General features: G+C 43.0%; 1 protein-coding gene and 1 pseudogene across 2 annotated transcripts in view; one reads left to right on the forward strand and one right to left on the reverse strand.

Annotated features, from left to right (window-relative positions):
• Window positions 1-772, forward strand: part of LOC307244603 (arylamine N-acetyltransferase 1-like) — an 849-nt pseudogene extending 77 nt beyond the window's left edge. Inside the window, exon 1 of the transcript in view lies at window positions 1-772. This exon is cut by the window's left edge and continues 77 nt beyond it. The product of the transcript in view is annotated as an arylamine N-acetyltransferase 1-like (transcript).
• A 477-nt stretch (window positions 773-1,249) lies between these two features.
• On the reverse strand, window positions 1,250-26,141 carry LOC307245166 (E3 ubiquitin-protein ligase MARCHF6-like). The gene is made up of 25 exons (XM_080020601.1): window positions 25,872-26,141; window positions 25,172-25,271; window positions 22,734-22,807; window positions 22,306-22,449; window positions 21,630-21,702; window positions 20,794-20,953; window positions 17,775-17,961; window positions 13,787-13,848; window positions 13,636-13,668; window positions 13,397-13,448; window positions 13,167-13,225; window positions 12,978-13,058; window positions 12,648-12,716; window positions 9,710-9,784; window positions 9,147-9,281; window positions 8,536-8,756; window positions 7,754-7,891; window positions 7,312-7,534; window positions 6,436-6,505; window positions 6,023-6,204; window positions 5,109-5,243; window positions 4,677-4,766; window positions 4,421-4,553; window positions 2,916-3,051; window positions 1,250-1,588 (listed from the first exon to the last, which is right to left on the reverse strand). Exons 1-25 carry the CDS (start codon window positions 25,888-25,890, stop codon window positions 1,501-1,503), a joined length of 2,739 nt encoding a protein of 912 aa, XP_079876727.1. The 5' UTR covers window positions 25,891-26,141; the 3' UTR covers window positions 1,250-1,500.

Raw genomic sequence — 26,141 nt, forward strand, 5'->3', positions numbered from 1 at the left:
GCACCCGCCGTCACCTGCTGTCGGTCCCCTTTGAGAACCTCACCGTGCACAGCGGCGGGAGAGCGCAGGTGGACCTTCCGCTGGTTTACGACAAAATAGTGAACCAGCGCCGGGGCGGCTTCTGCTACGAAAACAACGGCCTCTTCTCCTGGCTCCTCTCCGAAGTGGGCTTCCGGGTCACCCTGCTCTCGGGCCAGGTGAGGAGCGCGATCACACGCCGCCACGGGCCGCCGTTCGACCACATGATCTTCGCGGTGACCCTCGCCGGGCAGCGCTGGCTGTGCGACGTGGGATTCGGGGGGTGCGGGTTTTCAGAGCCCCCTCTCGCTGGAGAGCGCCGAGCCTCAGACTCAGGGTCATCGGGAGTATCGGGTCAGGGAGGAGGGGGGGCTTGCGTTTCGTGGAGTGGCGAGGGGAAGGAGACGAGGCGGCTCGGGAAGGCGAGTGGACGGAGATCTACAAGTTCACCCTCGAGCCTCGGCGCCGGGAGGACTTTGCTGGGATGTGCCGGTACCACCAGAGCTCTCCCAGTTCTGTGTTCTTCTGCAAGTCCCTCTGCACCGTGTTGAAGCCCGGTGGGAGACTCACCTACATCGGGCACAGGCTGATCACCACCACTTTCCCCACCGCGGGTAGCCCCCTGGAGAGCACCACCAGGGAACTGGGAGACGAGGAGATCCCGGCAATTTTGGAAAAGGAGTTTGGGGTCGTGTTGCCATCTCCCCTCGTTCCAAAGGATGAGGAACTCATACCACCCCCTGTCATGTACTGACCGGCTTTCCATGCGAGACACGTTTGATTGAAATCAAAAGGAAAAAAAAATAAATAAAAGATCGGAGACACTGCAAGATAAATTGTCAGTTTAATTTAATAAATTAATATACATACACTTTGAAAGATGTACAATGGTCATTGCGGTAATTCATGTCTTTTTTATTGTATTTTTTTATTTTTTTTTAAGACAACAGAGTTTATGTTCAAAGTATTTACACATGTACAATTCTCAGGCAGCACTTTACAACGCAAGGCGTGAACGACAATACAGATACCGGGTTTTCGAATCGAACCTTGTCCTCTCTCTCTCTCTCTCTCTCTCTCTCTCTCTCTCTCTCTCTCTCTCCTCTCTCTCTCTCTCTCTCTCTCTCTCTCTCTCTCTCTCTCTCTCTCTCTCTCTCATCTCTCTCCTCTCTCTCTCTCTCTCTCTCTCTCTCTCTCTCTCTCTCTCTCTCTCTCCTCCAACGAGATCTGAGGGGTTTCCTTTGGCATCTCATGCTCAATGCGTACAATATCCAGTCCCAGCCGATAGACGGGTGCGATGTGGTATCTAACAAGTTGATTGACGTCCACCAAGAACCACTCGAGATCAACATGAAATTTGGGAGGATTTACAGTCCAGACTGCTTTGAAATCCAGGAATGGGAGGAGGAGGAGGAGGAGGCGGCGGGTATGGTGGTGTGGTAATAGGTGCAAAGAAATGTGTTGAATTCGCACACAGAATCTCTACTCTGCCACGGGGTTGGGAGGTGGAGCGGAGCTTGCTCTTCCGGCTTTGCGTTCGTAGTTGACGAGCCTCTGACCGACGAGGTACCTGAAAAGAAGAGGTGAGAGGAAATTTTAGTGAGATGGGACACTTTGTTCAACCCCCAGAGAAATTACAGCTTCAGAGCATATCACATCTAATAGGCAATAATAATAACAATAATAAAGCAATACAATTAAAAAGAAAAAAGAAAAGGGCAATATATGGACAAATGTGAAAATATACAATAAAAGAGTCAACGGTACACAATAAAAATATGGTAATATATTTTATTTTAGGTTATTTTTTATGGCTGCGCCCTAGACTTAAGATTTTCCTAGTCAGTTCAAGCCTTAAATCGATTAGTCGTGGCACCTTTATGATATTAGTGTAATTATTGAAATATATATTTTTGGGACATAAGAAAATGGTTTGAGTACGAGATAGAGAGGATGGAGTAGGAACACACCAGTTTTATACCAGAGAGCGGGCAAGCTGGAACAAGCCCGGAGCAGATGGACACATGTCACGACAAGGGCTGCTCTCCTGTGTGTGTGTGTTTTACCTGTTGCTCATTGATTACTCTTACGAGCAACAGGCGTACAGCCACCCAGGGTTCTAGGCCCAATTACATAAACCCAAATGTGGTTCGGTGTGGCTGCTAAAAACACACCACACCGATAAATACAACACTTAATAAACAGCCTCTAAAAATATTAATTGAATTTATAAGCGCTGCACGCACAATGAGCGCCGCCTGTTAATTACACCGCTCAAAGCCTCTCATCAAACGCTGTAATGATTCTAAAATGTGTCGGAACAACCGGCGAGGGGACGGTAACACCAACACAATAACTTATAACCAGCCTTTAGAATAAAACTGTAATTTACAAGTGCTGCGCAGTGCGCGCGCATGACGCAACGCCCCTGTTAATCACCGGCAAAGGCCGCTAATCAAAAGCTGTAATTATTCTTTTATATCTGATAATTAAGTAACCGCAGCAGTGTAAACGCAAACGTCTGTCCCTGACTGAGTCCTGTGTCTGTCTTTTCAAATTAAAAGCCCTCTTGTGTTACGTACAGGGGTCCAGCCATATAGGTTTTAAGGTTAATTTTGACACTCTTCTTGTCAACTAACGATTGGTCAACTATTTGGGGGCAGCCCAATTATTTTTTAAATTGTATTATACGCCATGCCAAGTCCATGAATATGTAATTACAAAATAATAATAATTAAAAAAAAGCTATTAGTGTTTGATAGCCTGTTGCACGCTACAAACTTTATTGTGTAATATGACATGACAATAATTCAACCACCTTGGACAAAACTAGCTACTGAGAATGTCGCTTATAATAAAAACGTTGGTATCAATAAGACAGATTTTTTTTCCCTTACTTGTCGTTCTTGATGTGTTCGTAAAGGCGTTTGAACTGCCGGATCTGGAAGGACAGGATGCCGATGAGAGACACCACCATCAGCAGGAAGGGGTAGATTCTCCTCTGCATCAGAATCTCCATCTCGGGGGTCACGCCTAGGGCAGGAATGCATTTCATTTATTAGCATTGTATGTTTTTTTTTAATTTTTATTTAAAGAAGACCTGCCAACCTTGGGAGAATATTTTGAGTACCACAATAGTGTAACAGGGAGTCTCCGTGGCGTTTGAGTTACTGCAGCTAAATCACTCCAGTTATTCACACGTAGCAGTCTTGTAACATGCCAATCATATCGTATGCGAGCTACTACGGCTAACTACATATACTAATTATTTTCATTAGGATATACTCCTTGAAATGCATCATCTCGTAAAGTTACCGAACATGTTTACCAACTGGAGATGCACCCATTTCTGATTCCTAGATTTTTTTATTATTTTTATTTTTTTAAGTCTGACCGGCCCCTTCCGATTTTGGTTTCGTTTGGGTCGGATTTTCATAACAAACCATCGACTGTTTCATAACTTTTACATTGTCGTCCGATCTTTCTGAGTTTATATCCGTGAACGGAGAAATCAAATCTTCATATGATTTGGTTTCATTGGTTATATCTGCTGTACGTCAATGACAAGCACGTGATGTGATCACGCTCACATGAATTTCAGTTACCACAACAGTGAGATTGTTGATTTGGACACAGTTTGTTTATTATTGTTCACTTTTCATCGTGGAGCAATAACAGAACATGAAACCATCAGTGAGTTCCAATAAAATACAATATGGGACTGTCACCAAGTTTCAGTATAATGTAACCTGTAACTGGACACAACATATACCTAAGATGGAAATGTCCAGTTCAAACTTCTAATGAAAGTCTGTTTCACTCTTAAGTGCAAATAAACCTTTCTATTATTTTATATGGTACTTGTCATTCCAAAAGTATTATTGATAAATGGCAGACTCTTCTCACTCTTGTTCCCTGGAAGTCCTCCTTCCCTCAGCGTGCATTAAACCAACTTAATGAACTCGAACGACTCATTTTACCGAGCGACTCGTCGAGAACCCAGTCTCAAAAACAGAGTGGAACCTCTTTTCACGAGCAGAGCTCCACTGTGACAGCGATAGACACACAATTTTGGAATATTGTCAGGCGACTGATGAACACTTTGAAGTACCTCCAAACGGCCGACATTTTCTGTCTTTCGCTCCCTTTTTTTTTGAGCGTCAACTACGCAACCACGTTACATTACGTCGGTATCGGGTTTGAGTATCGGAGCATTTTAACGAGTACATGGGAACAGTATCCAGAGAGACCAGAGAATTAAAGCTGAATTCAGTGATATTTCTGCTAATGAACTTGAATGAGAAGACTCCCCTCCCGGTAATGTCAATTATTCCGCGGACTTTGCTTCATGCGGCTTCGATAACGTTTGAGCGACGTAGATAAAACAAAAGCGCACGCTCACCTACGGTGGGCACCACCCCCGCGGCGATGACGTAGGGCACACACAGGGACAGGAGCAGCACCGAGATGACCGGGGACGCCAGCTTGCGGATGATGAACTGGAGATCGATGTTGCGGATCCCGTTTGCATACACCTGGCGCCGAGGGGAGTCGGTGAACAAATAAACAACAAGCTGAAAAACTCTTCAAAGAATGAATGAATCGACGGAATATTTAGGGAGCGGGAAAGACATGGAAAAGGTCGTGTAAAAATCCACCTGCTCAATGACGGTCTTCAGCCACCACTGAGGGCCCATGAGGGTGATGGCAGCAATGATTTTGGCGTGGAGCACCCCGAGCGCCCAGTCCTAGAGAGAGGAGGAGAACGCAGGGTCTGCACTAATTCATGTATTCATGCCTGAAAAACACACCACTATAAAGGGGCATCAGTGAAAGCCCAGGGTAATAGAAAAAGATAAATAAATAAATAAAAACTAATAAAAAAAATTAAAAAGAAAGCCCAGGGTGAATGAGAGCACAGGGTAAAATGAATCCCCATCGCCCATATCCAAAACAACCCTTGGTCTCTGAATGAAAGAGTTTTGAATTGGTATCTAACACAAAAATGAATAAGGGGCAGAGGAGTCAAGTGTGACAATCTACGGATGCAGATGACACATTTATACACACACACACACACACATACACACCTGCCAGGGGTAGAAGAGCGGCGTCTGGTCCAGAGGAACTCTCAGAGGAGCCACGATGACCAGTTCGAACAGCAGGCCGAGCAGTAGGGGGATGACACCGGCCACAAGCAGAGCCACCACCAGGGTCTTCAAAATCTACACACACACACGCACGCGCACGCGCACACACACACACACACACACACACACACACACACACACAAGAGAAGTAACTCTAGTGTCCACATTCCACTTCTCTATGGAAGAACAGGTACAGGGCTAAAACCAGCCAGCCTAGTATTGTCAAATAGTACCTGCCGGCTTCAAGAAAGAATTACCAGTACACCCCACATGCTGGTAAATATAGGCGGAGGCTGGTAACCTTATCTACTGTAGAAACAAACAATAATCTCGCGGCCCTGCGCCGTCAAAACAGAAAGGAAATAAAAGGCTACTGCTCGAAGTGGAAATCCATCGGACTGTCTGTGTTGGGTCGGGTTACATTACAAGCCCCAGAATTCCATTTGAAAACAAAGTTATTTTTCTCCCAACATCTAGGTTTACCCTCATCTTTGCTGTAAAACGGTCACTTTCTTTTCTCGAAAGTTTGCCTTCTTCTGATTAAAAAAATTAAAAAATAAAAATTGTCATACCCGCAGCTGCCTTTGCTTCCCCCCCCTCTTCTTGCCTGATCGGTACATTTTTTCTAGGGATGGCGGAACCTGCCACCAACTATGGAAACAGCATGTAGGAGCACATGGATAACGCAAATACACTGGATGGCTGTTTCTTAAAAAGTGGGGTCTAAATACCTACGCGAGTATCAACAATCTGTAGCAATACAATATTAGGGTTTACACTTCAAAGAGTGACGTGTCAATTTCGGGAATTAATCGAGCATGGCCGATTGGTGTTTTTTTTTTTGTTTTAACTACCATGAACGTCCACTCCTGGACTTTGAGCATGATGATGGTGCGTCCCTGGGGCATCCAGGCCAGCAGCACGGTGATCCCACGGATGGACAGCCAGCAGACGTACAGGCCACACGCCGCCGTGTACAGCTCGTGGATCTTGGAGCTCCCCGTCCAGAAGGACATCAGCCAGCGCCCGGTGAACACTGGAAAAAAAAACCAGGACGGCGACGAGTCGAAATATGTCAGAGTCACGAGGCCGATCTGGGCGGAGGATCCTTTTTTTTGGACTTGCACTTTAAATAGATCCCTTTTTAACTTCTGGCATGTGAAAACACAATCTTCCTAAACACATATGAGCCGTGCGGCCTTCCATTTAGCTTTGGGTGTGTAGTGGGCCGTGCCGCCGGTTGTGGTTGGTTGGTTGCACGTCTCACCTGGTAGGGTCAGGCAGACCAAGCTGGCCACCAGCAGAGTGATGCACATGAACGCAATCAGCAGCACGATCTTAGGGGGAGAGAGGAACAGTTAACCACAATGCAACGGGATCAGAAGGAGTTAAATTAAAGGGGATTTTTGTTGCGATGGGAGTTACAATTGTAGGTTGGGAGTAGTACAAGGGCTCTATAAATAAACTTGACTCAAAGAGTCAAGAGAAGAGAAGAGAAAAGCTTGCAGCTTCACGTCTGGATGGAAATGAAAGTGAAGGTCTGGTTACTCCTCGTTCGTGGTATTCTTCACCAAAAAACCCCCAAAAAAGATCCATTTTGAACGTCAGCCTCTTAAAAGATGCATCCATGTTTATCTTGAGCTGGTTGTTATTGTTTGCTCAAAGGGTAACCACGTTAACAGCTGCTGCGTTGTTGGAGCCGGTGTAAGTTCAATACATTATTCAAATGAGTTAAGGCGTTGTCCTTTTCACACGGAAATTTGCTTTGTTTCTTTACTTTGTTAAGCGTGATGACCCTGAGGACTCCCAAAGTCATTTAAAACCCTGAGGGGCGGCGGAAAACAAGCAGGTTCCGCCAAGTCCCGTTGTCATTCGCGCTATTGGAAGTCACATTTGGCCTGAGCAAGGATTTCACATAAAAATTGCTCAACTCAAAACAGCAAAACTCTATCAGATATGAGTCGTCGAAGATATGAGCGGACGGCGAGGTTCCTGTAAAACATTTGCAGCCGAGGCTGTGCTTCAGATCTTAGATAGCACCAAAACAGGGTGTGGGTTTTAAAGCCAAGGTGCGGTGAGCCCCCGGGGCTGTTTGTCCGCTTCCATTGGAAGCTCTATCTCGGTCAGGCGGCAGGGAACTCACCCTGAATGGGAAGCGGAGGGGCCGGTGGTAGGGTTGGAAGCCCACCGGCCCCCCTTGCTGCAGGATGGCCTGGTGGGCGGCGTGCAGACCCTCCCCCACGGCCGGAGCCGGGTTGTTGTTGTTGTGGTGGTGGCCGGCAGGGGGGTTGTTGTTGTTGTTGTTGTTGACCGGCTGGTTTCCTTCGTTGTCCTCCTGCTCGCCGAGAAGGTAGGAGTGGAGGTCTCTGTGAGGGTGAGGAGGGTGGAGTCACTCAGTTAGCGACGCGTCTCAAGGAGCATTCTGGGATGGTCAATTGGAAAGCCATCGACGCCTAGTTGATGACTCCTAGAATATTCTGATGATATAGCACTGGAGAGTCAAACTTAAAGGGGAAAATGAGCTTTACACGGAACATGGAACATTTTGAATTCTTGAAGAAAGTGCACTGGGGTTGCCGACTAACAGTAAATATCCGGCGCTGACTGTCCAGGCCCTGACCAGGCCCTTGAGCCACTGGCGAGTGTGGCCCTGCTCCAGCAGCGCCGGCAGAACCACCTGGAGCAGCAGCAGCTCCAGAGAGAGCTCGCTGACCGGAGCGTCACTAGGGAGGAGAGAGGGAGAAGAGACAGAGAGGGAGAGAGGAAAAAACATGAAGCTACTTGGTGCCTCACTGAACAAATGAAGAAAAGGGTTCTATTGATGTATTTTAATGGCGCATGACTCTGCCAAGTGCGAGAGTAACGACACTGGAATCATTCCTAGATAACTAGAGTGAGATGATTAAAAAAAAATCATCAATAGATGAATAAATTAAAAAAATAATAATAATCTGTTAAAATAATAATAACTTGTGGTCAGTTTTGCAATGCTTCCACCCCCTTTTATATTTATTTGATTTATTTTTAATTATTTTATTTTTTTCTTATTTGATTCATTTTAGTTCTCTGAGGCAAGGTTTTTCCCCATTATTTTTTTTTGCTCACGCATGGAATTGCTACACACATGTAGTATGTACTATGTGTAGGGGCATTTTTGGTCCTATGTACTCATGTATATGAGCTTTTTAAAGTTGATTTGTCCCTCTTGGTGGTCAAAGGTCTGACTAGGGACCTTCTACAGGCTACACAAATATTCAGATTCAGATCTTACTGACAAAAGGTGAAAAGCTCTCTTAAAAAAAATGGTGGCTAAAAAGAACGATGGTTTCGAAAGGATTTTGGGACGAACCACGTCGTAACACAGTACCTGTACAGCATGACGTTGTAGGGGAGGAAGCTCGGCAGCAGCAGCTTGATCAGCCGGATGGGCAGCCACAGCATGAGCAGCACGATGGAGCCGAACACCACCACGGAGAGGATGAACCTCCGCAGGTGCCGGTAGATGGGCAGGTGGATCATCTCCTGCACCGGGTTGAAGTCGGGGTCGTTGAGGTTTCGCAGGAACCAAAGCACTCCGGGCCTCAGCACCTGGCGAAGCGAGCGGGGGAGGAGAGTTCGTCTGAGTTATTTATCCCAAAAAAACAACACAAGCGATTTGCCACAGGGACGCTCCCGTTGGCTACAGGTGATCGAGCGATGTTAGCCGTGTCAAAAATGTTGTTTTCAAACATCAAGAGCTTCAACTCGAGAGGGTGATGAACTTATATCTAGACTTCAATCTTGACTGTTTTTTTTTGGTTGGTACGTTTTAAGTGAAATTCAATTTTATCCGTTTCACCAGAAAAAAATAAAAAATTTAATAAAAAATAAAAACAAATAATTTAAAAAAGTCCCCCTCAGTTCTTTGCCCGTCCCATTCCTTTAAATACAATAAAAACAATAGTGAGTTCTACAACATCTACGGGAGACGGCTGTTACCTCTCTCAGTAAGAGGATGAAGGAAGCAAAGTAGAAGACGTAGACCATTCCCACGAGCCAGTGGAGGAACATGGTGGTGCCGGGAGCCGATTTAAAACTCAGCTCCCTGTCCTTGAGCGAGGCGTCGAACATCTCCTGCGGGAATGAGGAAGACGGAAACAAGTTCAAATTCGGTTAGAAATTCCACTCCAGTTCCAGAACACTTCTTGGATAGCCTTTTCCCCTGGATAAGATCACAACCTCCTACGGTGAATAGGTTAAGTATTTATCGCATAAATAGAATTTTTAAATTGTTTTAAAACCTTGCCTTGAAATGCTATAGATAACGCTGATACTGAAAAGGGGCGACAGTCATATTAGGAGTAAAACCATTATAACCCTGCTTAGCTTTACATAAACATATCTCACCGTTTTGGGATTCCTATGAAAAGTCACCCAATAATCCTTTTTTTTTGGACCCCGGTCCGAGGTTCGACTCGACCTTCTATCACACGAGCAAAACACTGGCCAGGCACGACTTTCGGAAAGCAACTCCGAGCGTGCGGTTGGGGAAACAGCCTTACCAAGGAGCAGATGTCGAGCCACCAGCCGCAGATCAGCGGGAACACTCCAATCTCCACGACGACCAGCAGAGAGACCTGCGAGAAGGAGGCAGAGCAGGAAGTGCTCCTGAGTGAAAGGCTTCAATTGTAAACAATGAAAAATTAACTGCAGATAAACTCCCTGCTACACTTTAAGTACAACTAATTCCCATAATCTCAATATTATTATAGTCTGAAGTATTTAGGCCTTATGTCAGGGCTGGGCGGTATTGAAAAAGGAAATGTCACAAAAATGGAGGGACAATTGTATGGGCAGAATTATGTGTCACTAGAAACTGAATTTGAATCATTTATATTTGAATTGCTCAACTTGAATAATTGCATTAAAGGGGGATCTGTTATGGTCATTTTAACGCCTGTCAATTTAGGTCTCTGAGGTCTCCAAAACATGTTTTTGAATTTCTTCTTTTTATGCACTTGAGCAATTGTGACATGCCTCTAAACGCGGAGCGCTCCCAAAACGGGCTGTTTCAGTGTGTGTAGCTTTAATTACGAATAAACAGCCTCTATTTCCGAGCCGATGGGGTTTGAGCACGAGGTCCGGGAGCTGTAGGCCGATCGCTTTTGAGCTTTACTCTGTTTTATTAACTCTGCAAACTTTCACTGTTATCACCTTGTCAGTCCTCTCGAAACTGTTGCCGTACAAATTTAAGGAGAGAAATTAGCAATCCAGTTGCTGAATCTTCACTCAGATTAGATCTACAAGGCCTCATTTACAAGTTTGCGCCGACTTTGGTTGCCGTGCTCTTTATAACTTTGTCATTAGCGTACCGCATTATTTGACACTTTGGCCACGTCTAATATGAAAATCCAATGTTGTAACATATGTATGACAGAGCAGGAAAAGCATAAAAAAAACCCAGAATTTTAAATCACGTTGTTTGAATTTGTAGCGTTTAACTTGAATAACTGCAACGAAAAACTGAATATGAATAGCACCGAAGCACTGAATATAATTTGTTAGTTTGGAACGGAACTCCAGTGAACTTGAAACTGATTGCAATATTACGAAATTGCATTCATCTGCTCTGAAACTGTATCCGATCCTCACTGAAAACCCGCTCAGTTCTCGTACTTCAAATTCAGTTATTTTTGGATTATTAGCCACAATGTGCTAACCATCCAAGGTGGACTGACCACGAGCGGTGGGATTGTAAAACCATCTTGTAGAAGCCAAAAGTCTGCATGATATCGACCTTGTTTTAAGAAAAAAAAAAGTTTATTTGCGATGTCATGGACAAGTACTTCACTACCCACAATCCCACAGTGTAACGGCGATTTACCGTGGAATTGTTCACCGCATCCGCCAGAGCAACCATGATTTCAACACTATTATTAACATTATAATAATGGCAAAAGGTTAAATTCAAGATGAAGTGCACTGAACTATCGTTAGGTTGGAAGTTGTTGGAAAAGTATTATTCACAATGGTTTATGGGATGAGTAGTTTCTTCGCTCTTAAAATAATTATGTACACAGTCGTTTTCTTTTTCCAATTTTCTTTTTTGCTTTGGAATCAAATGATTTAGGGTCAGGATTCATCTGGGAGTTGGTTGGCTTGGGTCAAGGCTTGAAACTCTTTATATAAGGATTTTCTAAAACGTCAACGGAGTGAGTGAACGGGGAAATTCCCTTTTTTCGGAAACGGGGCCGTTCTGAAAGTGTGCGCATCTGCACGCGATTGCTCTTCCTCAACGACCCCGATGTGTGTCTCGGCAAAAATGAATTAATATTACGAGAACTGAAATTGAATTTTCAGTGAGTATCAGATACAGTTTCAGAGCAAATGAATTAAATTTCAGAATATTACGTTCAGTTTCAAGTTGATTGGAATTCAGTTCCAAACGAATAAATTCAATTTCAAATCACACTATTCAGATTCAGCTTTTCAATGCAATTATTCAAGTTAAACAATACAAATTCAAACTATGTGATTCAAATTCTTTTTTTTTTTTAATTTTATTATGATTTTTTTTTTTTTTTAAATGGTTATTTAAGTTGAAATCCGTTTAGAATCTGTTTCTAGTGACACATTTCTGCCCATACAATTGATTGGAAGGTTGCCGGTTCGATTCCCGGCTCCTCCTGGTAGCGTGCTGATGTGTCCTTGAGCAAGACGTTTAACCCCCTAACCTTACCCGGGTGCTGCGATATGGCAGCCCACTGCTCCGAGATACGCAGTTACTAGGGTGGGTAAATGCAGAGAAATTGCAAATTTCCCTGTTGTTGGACTAATGAAGGTATATATTAAAACAAAATAAAAATAAATTGGTGCGTTGATAATGTATTAAAACACAAAATAAAAATGAGAAAATCAACATAATCAGAGAAATCATTATCAAAAAGGATATTATGACACAGCAGGTGGAGGCACTGGTTTGAGCAACTAGAACAGTCTAAGAAGTACGGAAAATGGCATCACTGTAATAAAGCCTTCCCGATCATGATGTTATGATGATAAATATACCACATGCTATCTAGTCTCATCACAATATCGATACGTCACCAAGCATATCAGCACAGAGTTATATCTGCACACACTGAGATTTGGCTAGAGATCTGTGAAAGCCGTCAGAGCTCCAAATCAATATTTGTTCACTTGTGCTGGATTTTAATTTGAATGGAACACAGGAACTATACAGGTCCACTCGTGTTTTTAACTATTCAAGACAATAACAAGACAACTACAGTTCGTTTTTCTTTGCCGCCCTTCACTGTGAAATTGGTCTTTAAAGTTTTTGAAAAATATCACACCATGTCTCAGTGGCTGGAACTGACAGGTTAATGAATGTCCGCTTGCGGTCGGACCATATTTTAGCAGGCGCAGGTGGGGGGGGCGCTTGATGAACGCCGCTTTTGTGAATAACGTGGGAAGTAGGAATGAACTGCGAGGTGTTACCTTGACAACGATGTAACAGACTCCCAGGAGGCGTCGGGAGCGCTGGAACCGGACCAGAGCGGCGAATCCCTGAGACGTTGGAGTTAAGGAACGATGAGAGAGACGCGCACGCACACTCACACACCCCTAGGTAATAAATTTAAAAAATCCAATTGTGTGTGTATATATATAATTCTCTCTCTCTCTCTCTCTCTCTCTCTCTCTCTCTCTCTCTCTCTCTCTCTCTCTCTCTCTCTCTCTCTCTCTCTCTCTCTCTCTCTCTCTCTCTCTCTCTCTCTCTCTCTCTCTCTCTCTCTCTCTCTCTCTCTCTCTCTGTGTGCTGAAGGATACATGGCAGAGGATCAGCGTCATGGCCAGCAATATGTAGCCCACAATGGTCGTGATCAGACCGTCAAAGTGGGAGGCCTGGACCTGAAGAATATAAAAACAAACAAAAAAAAAAAAAAAAAAACGTTTGACTATCGGCAAGAAGGAATCAGAATCCACTCCAACAGTGATATGATGATGCGAGTGTCTTACATATTCCTCAAAGCCAAGGCCGACCACAGAGAAGTGCCCGATGTGGTAAGGACAGAATGCTGAAGAGGGGAAAATACACATTTTTCAGAAATGGACTTAGGAATCTACTGCAGCCGCACAGAATGACACTGCATTATGACAGAAAGAAATCAAGTACGGGATCAGCTAACAGTTCAACCCCAATAAAGGCATCGTAGTTTAATGTTGCTATAGCGTTTTATTCCACTAACCAAACACCAGGATGAAGAGAGTGTTCAAGGACACCACCCAAAATACATGCTCCTGGAAACAAGAAAAAAAACAAAAAAAAACACCATGAGGTCGCACACTTTTAAAAACAAACTTCTTATTTAAGGACATTTTAAGGAAGAGTGTTATGTCCAAAACCAGAAAAAAATATATATATTTAATAATAATAATAATTCACGAAAACGAAATCACTGTTATTGAGACGACGTTCCAAACTTACCAAGAAAACAAGGGAACCATCAAGACCCAGCATCTGTGACGCAAACAAGCGAAAGCATATTAAATATGAATTGACACGTCACGGTGGAGTAATGTTTACGCACGGAGCTGTGAGTGGAATTATGTTCGTGCGTGTTTGCCTGGAGACTCACCCGCTCCCAAGTCAGCTCCTCGGCGGCTCTGTCCCACTCCAGAGCGTTCCAGTTCATGTCATCTACCAGGAGAGAGACACGCTTTAGGAAACCTGAGGCTGTCGCTTTTCCGCGATTAGTATTATTAAAAATTATAGTATCATTATTGCACATATAATACTGCCCTCGGGCGTACGACTCCATTAGCAACGATTGGGGTTCAAAAGATCCCGCCGCCGCCAAATATCACTCAAATGTTTTTACCAAATATAATATGCTACGAGGAATTGGATGGGTCAACCTCACCCTTCACCTCAACAAAAAGTATTTAGTACTGGGTCGTATATCCTCATGCAATGCACTGTTATGCCTGTATGTATAGTCCTGTATATTATTTATTATTATTATCCTGTAGTTATTTGGTTAATTTCAACACACCTAATTTGAATTGAAATTATTGCAACATGTTAGACATAAGTTTAAAATGCCCTTGACATTTATCTCCATACTCACTTTATTCACATGCACTTTACTGCACATATCTGTACATACAAATAGCCAATCCCATACACATAACTCGATTCCCTTCACTTCTATTTTGTACCCCCACTTTGTATTATCTTTTTGCGTCTCATTTGATTTTTATTTTAATTTATATTATTCTATTCACTAACTGCATTACGTTTTAGGAGTCAGTTCATTTCAGTTAGTTATTAAGTCCGGTTTGGTAACTATTGTGCATAATCTCCGGGTGCGTTGCACTGCACATATGTATGAACGTATGTATATGTATGTGACTAATAAACCTCTTGAATCTTGAATCGTTTGGATGGAAGCATATGACTAGGGACGGGTACCAAGACCCGGACTTAAACGGGCCCCGGAGCTAAATTATGAAAGACTACCGTCTACTACTATCGATACGCCCGGACGTCCCCGGTTCTGTTAACGTTATTAGAGAAACTCAGAAATAGATTTTTTTTCACCTTTTATCTCTCCGGCCCCGTTTCTGACTTGCAATAACATGAAGGTATTTGTCTAGGAAGCATTTTCGCTATGCCTTTATCAGAAGAGACATACATTGGTGGCGCAGTGCATTGCACTGCTGCCTCACAGCAAGAAGGTCCTGGGTTCGATTCCCGCCTGGGGCGCTGTTGGCACCGTGCTCCGGCGGGTTATCTCCCAAACAGGAGCCTTTCTGTGTGGAGTTTGCATGTTCTCCCCGTGTTCACATGGGGTTTCCTCCACCTCACGTCAGTAAGGACCCCCACCAAAAACATGCACCCATCATCGTCTGACCAGCGATGGACACTTATCACCTGGTCCCCGGGCGCGTCCACGTATGCTGCCCACTGCTCCTGGCTGTGCCCCCGGAGGAAGGACAAGCCAGGATGGGTCAAAAGCAGAGGAGCCATTTCACCGGCCACCATCAAGCATGTGCATGTGTGTGTGTGTGTGCAAGCATGTGTTGTGGAGTGTCGTGTGACGATTAAAGACTGTTTCTTCTTTTCTTCTTCTTTTCATTAGTGTTGCAGTTGCTATTTAACACTTTATTTGTTATTTTTATTATTTGTTTATTATTTTTTATGCCATTTTTTTTTTTTACTTAACTTTTTTAAAAATTTATTCTATTTTATTATTTTTACAATTATTAATCATTTTTTTAGACTGTTAAGCTTTATTATTTTTTAATGCATTAATGGTCTGCAGTGTAATTCATTAAACCTCAACAGAACAAATTCCTTTGTAAATATGGCAGAATAAACTGATTCTGATCCCAAATTTCCTCAGAAATAGCAATGTGCTTGGCCGCGGGTCCAGGCTGCAATGCAGAATTCTGACCATAAAGGCAGACTTAACTTTGTTCTCAGACCACTCGTAAGCTTAAAATAAAAATAATAAAAATAATAAAAATATTCAAAAGTGTTTTTGTTTAGCCCCGAGTAAAGTCCACGGTAACACTTTATGAGATGGCCCACGTTTGTAGCCTAACTTCCCATCACCTACAGTGTAACTTCCTCCTATCAATCATAAATGTGTTATTATGTATTGAACTAATTATTTTGCCCTCTCATGGCAGTTGGGACGATCATTTCTTAGGCAGGTGCGTTCTGCAGGCCAGCTCCACCCACTGTACTTCCTTTTACAATGTGTTAATTTTGCGCATTATAATACTATTTTTATTATTATTTTCCCTAGTCACTTTATTTTGCACTTTGTCTCGATCCTTCTGATGTTTTATTTCAAGCACTTTGAAAATCCCTGTTGTTGAAATGTGAATACTAGCAGCTTCGAGCGCACTGTATTGTCACAGCCTTGGCTGATCTGAAACAGCCATTTCAGATAACCCAAAGACCCCCAGACCGGTTCTCCAGGGCTAGGATATCGCCTTGACAATGTAAAACACTATTCAGGGGAATGGGCAAAATAATTGTTAACAAACAACAACAAAGAGTAAAACAAGGTTTCTTTGATTAATTTCTTGCACTGCAACTTTCATGCATTCTCTGTATTATATATATTTTTAACTTTATGCATTCTATGTCCTTTTATAATGTGTTTCTTTTCACTTTCTCTTAATGCTTTTTATGTTTCATTTAAAGCACATTGAACACCATGAGACACCTCTACAGGTGTGTCCTGAAGCAGTGCCAGCAAATCACAGCGGTTACACAGCACTACGTTGAACAGACAACGGACCCAAAGCACAATCTGAGCCATGTGAAGCTCTGTGACAGGCCAGGACTTCTACTCTGTGAGGTAAGTACTGGAGGGAAGTTAAGGTAAGTTTCATTGAGGAGGTTTTAAATGTATATTGAATATAGTATATTGAACACAGTCAATGAATACTATTATATAATTATAGAACCCAGAATCGCGATTGTGGCGCCGCCCCTTGGGGCCGACTGCGCGAGCACCTCGTGCCGATTACGTTCATACTAGTATTTTTAGAGCTTATTGTGCGTAATTACCGGGTGTCATGACATTTCACTGCATATATGTATGACCGTATGTATGTGTATGTGACAAATAATCTCTTGAACTTGAACTTCTCAAGAAAGTTAAGATTCAAGAGGTTTATTAGTCACATACGTGTTAAATAGCAACCGCCACAGCAATATATGTCTCTTCTGAGAAAGGCATAGCGAAAATGCTTCCTAGACAAATACCTTCATGTTATTGCAAGTCAGAAACGGGGCTGGTACCTGTCCCTAGTCATATGCTTCCACTCAAATGATTCAAGAGCTTTATTTGTCACATACATATACATACGTTCATACATATATGCAGTGAAATGTCATTGAAACGCACCCGGAGATTATGCACAATGGGAAGGGAATAGAGTTATGTATACAGAGTTATGTATATAGGATAGGCCATTTGTATATACAGATATGAGCAGTCAAGTGCATGTGAATAAAGTGAGTAATTTATACGAGAAAAGACAAAACAGTGTAAATTCTGTTCTTAATTTGTTTGTTTTTGCTCTTAAGAAAAAAAAGAACCGATAATAGTACCGTTAAAGTACCGGATGGATAAGCAGTATCAGTAGTATTGTTGAAATCTTAACGACACCCATGCCCTACATGTGACTGTAGAATCTAAGGATAAGTTAAATTGCGACAGGGCAATTATGCAATAACTGTGACAGCTCAACCCTGAAGCCACGAGACACAGTTCACCACAGAGCTATTTGACTTATTGCTCGATACAATTATCACACTTCCTATTATAAATGAATTATATATGAGAAACTTGGAGGATCATCACCAACCACGAGGAGGGAACCTGCATATCCCCGCTTTCATAACCAAGGATGAGCTTATTTTAGCTGACAGATGATAGAATTATCTCGTCATGTGATTAGGTTAAATTAGGGATGGTTTTTGTGCAGAAAGTACGTCAGAAGTACGGTGGCCCTGAGAGCTCAACACACTGCGATTTAAGAAAACACATGCAAATAGAAAAAAAAATAAAATAAGAAAAAATGCAAACGCAAAACTCCTACCCTGCGCTCCGTTGTTGGCGTCCGCATCCTCGGCGGCGGCCCCTTCCTCTTCCTCCAGCTCGGGGTCGTCGCCCTGTTCCGGGGGGACGTCGGGGGGCTCCGGCTCCGCGTTATTATGGGCCGGGGGCTCGGCAGGGGCTGGCTGGGCAGCGGGAGGTTCGCCGGCTCCCTGCTCTGCGCCCTGCGCCTGCAGGGTGGGGAGAAGGTGGCGAAAGTGGGTTTCCAAGGAGACTTAAGAAAGCGGGATCTGTTGTCTAGTCTCTGAGGGTCATGTAAATGTGAGGTGGGACAAGCAGTTCTGGATTTGCGGCGACATTAGCAGCTGCGGTGGGCAGAGCGTTTCCAAGCTCAATTTGCTCTCAAGTCAATTGGATTTTCAGTTTGTATTGGAGAAAACAGTGAGATATGAAATAGCTGTTTGTAAGTTGCATAGTAGTGAGTAGTGAGTAGTGATATTGGGCATTAACACATAATGTTAATGCCCAATATCTTCTCTTATGGCCAACATTGTTATTGTAACGTGGTTATATACACAGTCGATGCATCAAAATAGAGAGTGAATCAAGGAAAACGTTTCATACCTTTAAGTATGTCTGCTTATATAATGTGAGACGTTTGGTACGGGAAAGGAATTAATGTTATTTTATGTTCGTGTTCCAAGCCAAAATGATTATTTTTAAGCCTTTCTGTGCAAAATATTCCTCTTCACAATCACAGGAGTAGTAAAAAACGCCTAAAAACTTAAAACCGCCCGCCTACGGATAAGAAAAATAAGGCACAATTTAAAGAGACTTGAAGAGCGAAGAAATTAAAAAGGGCAAATAAAAGGTGATCCTGTTGCGCCTGCAGCTCAAACAGGAGGAGGGGGTGTTCTTTGGGGTTCCATTCAGATACAATGTGTGTGGTTTTACTGACAGCAAATTGTTGAGTGGCCTTCAATTCAACCCGGAGAAATGTAATCGCTGCTTGGAAAGGAGTCGCTGGCCTTCAAAGAATGGAAATACAAATGTTCAGAGTGCAAAGGGACAAATTCCTAAATTAGATAAAGTAACTGGAATGTCTCAGCCCATTTACTTCAATTCTGCAAAAAAAAAAAGAAAAAGAAAGACATAAATGGTCGCTAAGACTGAGACAGGCCTTTTGTTTCATGCAAGTGTCAAATTCTACGACTGCAAGTGCAGATATTGTAGCTAACACACACTGAAATGGGTGCAGATCAGTATTCAGAGGTTGGAGGAGAGGGCTGAGGCGGAGCTGGCAGACTACAAGAGCTAGTCTTTGAGAGAGAGGACAATCGGCTGATGTCAACAGTGGCCAAGCAGTACCTGCGACGTTGAGCTATGAGCGCTCGAAAGGCCTCTCAGCAGAGGTGATCAATTGAACATTGTAATTCTGCTGATGTTCCTCCTGAAACCTGAGAAAGTGGACCTGTGAGTCTTCCTTGCAAAAAGTGCTTTGCGCATTGGAAACTTAATGCTTTGGAAGCTCCCCGCTTTCAAAAAACTGTTTGCTCGTTGTTGCCTCTACAGTTTGATTTGTTTTTATTCATGGCAATATAGGCTGTTGGTTATATCTTTGTTCATTATGTTATTTTCTAATTGCAAGGCAATATCGATCTATCCATTTTGTTATACAGGTACTCATCACTTAACGACCCGAGTTCTATTCCTAGGAGCAGGTCATTAAGTGAATTGGTCGATACCGTGTTATTTCACGGTAAGGGGGCGTGGCCATTGTGAACGCTAGTGTAGGGAATACTGACAGACTGCGGGAACGAGACTGAGAACGGTGATGAGATGTATACAGTGTATATAGTATATAGTGTATACAGTATATACTGTATAGCGTATATAGTGTATATAGTATATACAGTGTATAGAGTGTATATAGTATATATAGTATATACAGCGTTTATAGTATATATAGTGTATATCGTGTATATAGTATATATAATGTAGACAGTGTATATAGTATATAAAGTGTATACAGAGTATATAGTATATATAGTATGTACAGCGTATATAGTGTATACAGTGAATATAGTATATATTGTGTATATGGTATATATAGTGTATATAGTGTATATAGTATATAAAGGGCGATGCGCAATGAGATGCTTGACGCTGAGAGGGTGCGCACATAGCACGCACGCCGTGGTATTCTATGCTGAACACATTACAGATTGGTCATTACAGCCACTGGTCAGTGGCGAGTCCGAACGGTGGTTAAACAGTTAGGTTGTTAATTGAGGAGTACCTCGATAGTGTTATATAGTATAGAGTCTTGGTCTGACAATTATAATTCATAAGGACCGCCAGCAGAACCCTACAAAGGACCTGTTATTGCAACCAGGCCCTTAACTAGCAGTGCCACACAATTAAACATAAACGAACTAACAAGTGGTGCCCGGGGCGATGACTCCAGGAGTGGATGGCCCGGGCGAGGGATGAGGGGAATTGGGTGGATGGTGACGGAGGGAAGATGAACTATTCCCACAGACCGTCACACGCTGCTAGGGATTGGAAGGCAGCGGTGGACTCCCCAGACGGCTCCTCTGCCGGGCGTGTCTGTCCCCCCTGACAGCTCGCACCATCCGACCATTTGAACATCCCGTACTTCCACATAGGGGCGTTCTTTGTGACGTAGGGGACTGCGTCCTTAAAGGCGCAGAGCGCCACAGACTTCACGTCACTGGTTAAGCACATTGGCACAATAGTAGTAGAGACCGGACATGTCGTGGCGCAGACTCACAAAGGTGATTGGGATATTATTGTTACTGCTGCTCCTTGACAGCAACCATCCTAGACTCAGACTCACAGACAGACACTGAGTTAGGAGTAGGCAGACAGAAGTGAGGGAGGACACACACGGGGCAGAGCTCCTCACATTCTTCCTACCTGGTCAAATGTTAAATCAGAGGAAGGTAAGAAAACCACAGCCACAGGAGAATGCCCCTGTCATCTTAACACACCCTGTCCCGTCTGTCCTTTGACAAAAGGAACTCCGACAGTCCTCCTACCTCATTGGCTACGTTGGGCGGGGGCGGCAGATGCTGCTCCAACCACTGAGGGGCGCCGCCGTGGACAATCTGTTCCCGGAGCCACACCAGGCTGATGAACGCACACAGCGTGCACGTGACCACGAAGCAGCCCTGCAGGCAGTCAGCCAGCAGGTTCTCTCTGTAGGGACACCGAAACAAATTCAATAACACAAATGCATACAGGCATGTACAGAATACTATAGTGGAGGGACAGGCATCACAATTCAACCATTTCATGATATTAATGGAAGTATATTGATTATATTGAAATATTCTATGGCATTTAATCACAACTACATTAGTAGTTCATCTCTTCAAGATCAGTGAGTCAAAACAAAGCTGAAGGTTTTCAAGACGATAAAGGTACATGTTTTCATTTTTTTCAAAGCATGGCAGATGTATTGTTAAAAAAATAAAAATAAAAAATCAGTATACTGTATAACCTTTAACCAGTATTTTCAATATAAAAAAAGAAAGCATGCGTCATGAACCGTGTTGGAGTCAACGCATCAATATCATTGTTGAAAACTAGTCCTAGTCCTTTGGGACTAGGACTAGTGAGTAGGGAGTAGGAGGTATGCATGCCTGTACTAATAAATATGTATTATAAATGGTTTTATACTTAATAAATAAAACCGGGACGCAGTGAAACTACTCAAACTGATGGAGCGAGTGCATTCATTTTTTGAAAGTTATTTTCACAATGAGTTACAATAAACAAACAAACAAAAAACAAATCCATGATATGAATTTTTGTTAACTTTTATGGATCACCCCCCCCCCCCCAATCCTACGTCGTTGTCCTCATCACTTACGTCGAGAGCATGTCCAGCGGAAGTGTCAAAAGTGAGCTCACAGAACCGGTAAACAGACACTTGTAAATGCGACCTACCCGAAAAGGAAAAATAAACAAGAAATTCATTTTTTATGATCGCTTTGAATACTGTTAAAATCAATCTAAGAGGGTACCTTGACAAGCTCTACAGAAAACTGAATTATTTACATGGCTGTGAAATGGGGTCAATTTGATATATGACTCATTTGCGAGTGACTTTCGCATTTAGCGCTAATGCAGATTTACAAATCTGGGAAGGCATAAACACTGGATGTTATGTAACGGTACAACACGCTTAATTCTCTTGATCCTGTTAAATCATGAACATGAGCTAATGTGTGCAGCTCATGTCATGCGCATCACATTAATGTGTTACCATTTCCAAAAAAGTGTGTAAAAGTTCAACGAGTGTGACGGAGCGCTAGAACACAAGGTTAGGGTGCAACAAGGGAAAACAATAGGTTTAACATAAATGTTGTTTGGTGCCCTCGTTATTGAAATAGCCTGACACTTGTCCATCGTAACTGACAAAGAATTCCAAGCAGTGGGTTAGACAAACATCTAAACCTTATTTATTTATTCCTTAAAATCACAGTAATAATATGCCTCTGAACACACTTTCGGGATGTGCTTGTGTGTATGCATGCTCTACTCACATGCGGTGAGAGGAACCACCCCGAGCCATGCGAAGGCCACCAGCGTATAATGGAACCAGTAGCGTATGGCCGTGCCCACACTCGTCAGGAGGCCTGCGCATATGTCCTGGATGGGCAGACGAGAGGGCATGTCTGGGGAATAAACTGGGGGGAAGGGATGGGGGGAGTGGAGGAGATAGAAATAATCACATCAAAGTTCCACGCATCACAAATCAGCTTACAATTATTGATTCAACACCAATTACACTTTTGATAAAACAGAGCAATTCGCAAAAGGCTGAGAATAAGACAATTTGAGTTCAAATTTTTAAATGACAAAATATTAGCTGGTCGTGTAGGTGCCATACAACTCCATCCATTAAGGAGACCCGATGCAGATTATGATATTTAAGTAAGTATTTTTTACCACCAATGCTAAAGGTACTTACTTGGTGTGAAAGCAAATCTGTGCTTGCATAATTCACAATACTCCTTCCTACTGTGCTTCAGCCACTGGACCAGACTGCAATGGAAGACGAAGAAGTTAAAAAGGAGAGCACATTGAAAAACCTCTTGTTTTCTTTTTTTGTCGAAATAGAAGTTCCACCGCATGAAGAGGATCACTTGTATAGCAAAGATAGAGACGATCTCACCGTTTTAGACCTGGACCTTTAAACTTTTTTTTTTTATATCCTTTACAGCCAACAAATAATGAAACGCTTTAGCAAACTGTGAAAATGTAATGATTTGGAGCCGTGTTTACATGCACCTTTTCATTGCAAGTCCTATGTCAGAAAATCGGAGATTGTGAAATATTATGACAGCAGCACTTTTCCGAGACAGAATATATCTGAACCAATAGCCCAATGTTCATTCTTTCTTACCAAACGAACCCATACCGAAACTAAAGCCCCTTTCACACAGGCAATCTATCCCTGAAATGTTCCGGCAATTTCCCACCTCAAGACCTAGTAACATTTCCGGGAAAATGCCGGTACGGCTGTGTTATGAATGGATGCAGTAACATTGTCGAGACAAGCTAATAAAGTAGGGGTTGAGCCGAATACGGAGACAGGTCTTTATGTTTCTTAAAAATGGCACTCAGACCCTAGACAGGTCTTTTAGTGTTAGGGATGGATGATAGCGATCGCACTACATGGTGTATGTCAGTTCAGGAAATAGGAGTTCTTGGGAGTGTGGGGACATTGGGCACAAGTGTGTCGCTTGCCTGCTGGCTGCATTGGACCGCGGAGCCGAAGAGGGCATGAGCAGACGGGGAGAGGTAGAACGGGTGGAGAACGTTCCTTCTCCGAAGGCAGTGTGTAGGACAGGTTGAAAATGATCACACTGATTTAATAACATTGGGTTAGGTTTATTGTGTCAGAGGACGCGGGCTCTGTCCTGACTCCGTCAGTGGAGGGAACAAGCCAGCCCGGGAGGGGCAGGGAGTTGGGGAGGTGGAAACCAAATCGCTCTGAGAGCGAGGAAAAAAAAACAAACCAATTCAGATTGTACGTCTATTGCCGACAGATTGTCCAAATGATCGCATCTATACCGGAACGGACTGTCCCCCTGCCCCATCTATTGTGGCATTTGTGAAAAGGTGCAAGACGGAAATGTTCTGATATGTAGCTGCATGTGTGAATAGTGAAATTCACTAGGTTACTAAGGTTATCCCAGCAATTTACCAGGAACTGTGTGTGAAAGGGGCTTAAGCCAACACTACAACAATTCCTCTTCCATGAGGGGTGATACTGACTTAGAGCTCTCCAACTCTCTCTGGATACTGCCTGCTGCTTATGATATTTCAATCACAATGAAACATACAAACCTGGGGTAGCGATCAGCAAGTAAAATGAGCTAATCAGTGACAAGCTCTCTGTTTCCATATATTTCAAAAGACAGCAAGCCAGTATTTCGTAACATAGGGAAGGCCATGGGATTAACAGTTTGCTTATATAAAGGCAGTGATACACATGCTACTTTCATACACTGACTGGGCATTATTTAGATGTGCATTATGAACTAAAGACAAGGTGTAAAAACATATCTCAATAAATCTTTTATCTACCAATCACATCCCACTGCATTGACAGGTCTGGTAGTAATAGTCAAAGGTACATATGGAAAATGTGAGGGTCATATTAATTTGCATTAGAGTGATGAATACTGCAACACTACCACGCAAACAAAATAGCAACGAGCCAAGACCTGTTATTCTAAAATTTCTGGTGTGTGTGTGTGTGTGTGTGTGTGTGTGTGTATGTGTGTGCGTGCGTGCGTGCGTGCGTGTGTGCGTGCTCTGAAGGGGGGGGTTAAAACAAATAGACACATAATGCAGTTTGGCAACTATTACAGAACAATCCAGGCTTGGCCTCTGCTTTGCCATTGGCTGTTTCCATCCATCTGACGCTCTTGTAACTCAGTCAGGGACAACCACAGTATAGAATGAGAACAGGACAGTCACAAAAGAACCATCTGCAGCTGGTATTGTGCCCCCGGCAGCGGTACGCCTCCAAAAAAAACTCACAAAAGAGTCCAACCGATATTCCATTCTACCAACCATGCCATCTTCTATTATGCAACATTAAAAGTTATAATAACCCTGTACTGACTGTGTAACAGCTTGTCTGTCCTTTGTAATTCAACTTCATCAGCAGTAGTGATGAAAGACACATGAACAAAGACACATGAACAAAGGAGCATCAGTCACAACAACAGAGAGTCATTCTGACAAAGTTAAAGTCCAAGGCAAAAAAAAAGGTCCAGGCATTTGGCGTGATGTATATGGAACATGACTGATTTACACTTTATTATTTTTTGTAATGTAAAATGGGACATTTTTAACTGGAGGAATTCAGAGTTAAAGAGTACCATCGAAACTCACCATTCCTGGTGTATGAACTTAATACTGCCAGTGCAGACACAGGGGTGGTACAGGGGTTTGTCCGGAGTCCCTTCAGAGCGACACACGCGACAAATATCCGCTGCAAGTTGGCAAGCGAAGAAAGACAGAGAAAAGGAAAAAGACGGATGGGAATGCAAAACAGACAGTTTAAACAAGGCCTGTTGAAAAATCAACTCGGTAAACATTCTATTGCTCGCAGTGGGAAAGTAGTTGTAATAAAAACTGGCTCACACCAGGCCATGCAATGGGGGACAACAGACAGACAGACAGACAGACAGACAGACAGACAGATAGACAGATAGATAGATAGATAGATTTCATCCCTGAGGGCATTGTAGTGTTACAGGAGCTCCAAAAATAAATAGACAATACAACATATCACTAACAATTGGAAATTGAAGAAAAAATTGCAGCAAACATAAACATTAACAAGGATATTTACTGATTTGTCAATATACTACAACCCTAAATATTACCCATAAAGCTCTGTGTCAACATGTACGTACAATCATTCCCACAACGTTCTGTTTTAACCAATGTGTAATTAAAATACAATTCATTAAATATTTACTTTCCATTGGATTATCGAACTCCAGGACTGAACGCTGCCCAGTGGAAGGCATTCGGCTGCACATACACAGCGTTCGGCTGGCTAACAGTTACTGGGTTCTTAAGTTACCTTCCTCGGCGGTGTCCATTTTATCCCAAATCCACGGGTCAAAACTTTATTCCAGGAGTATCTTCTATGTCGAAGCCATCGACAGTGGAAAGCAGCGTTCGGCTAGCTTAGCTCACTGAGCTACCTCGGCTAAAATGGTGTCCACGTCAGTTTAAACGCAAGTGGTGGTTTCGTGACATCGGATCGCCGACGCTGTATGAAATAGAAACGGGGGCGGGGGGGGGGTGATTAGCTTTTATTTTATGGCGAATGTCGATCTAAACATCGTCC

The sequence above is a fragment of the Zeus faber genome, assembly GCF_960531495.2.
Source record: "Zeus faber genome assembly, chromosome: 19".
Taxonomy (NCBI): Eukaryota; Metazoa; Chordata; class Actinopteri; order Zeiformes; family Zeidae; genus Zeus; species Zeus faber.

Coding starts and splice junctions, on each gene's coding strand:
- LOC307245166 (XM_080020601.1), bottom strand. Junction 13,849..17,774: donor CGCCAACAACGGAGCGCAGG/GTAGGAGTTTTG, acceptor CTCTCCTGGTAG/ATGACATGAACTGGAACGCT. Junction 13,669..13,786: donor AGGAGCTGACTTGGGAGCGG/GTGAGTCTCCAG, acceptor TTTGCGTCACAG/ATGCTGGGTCTTGATGGTTC.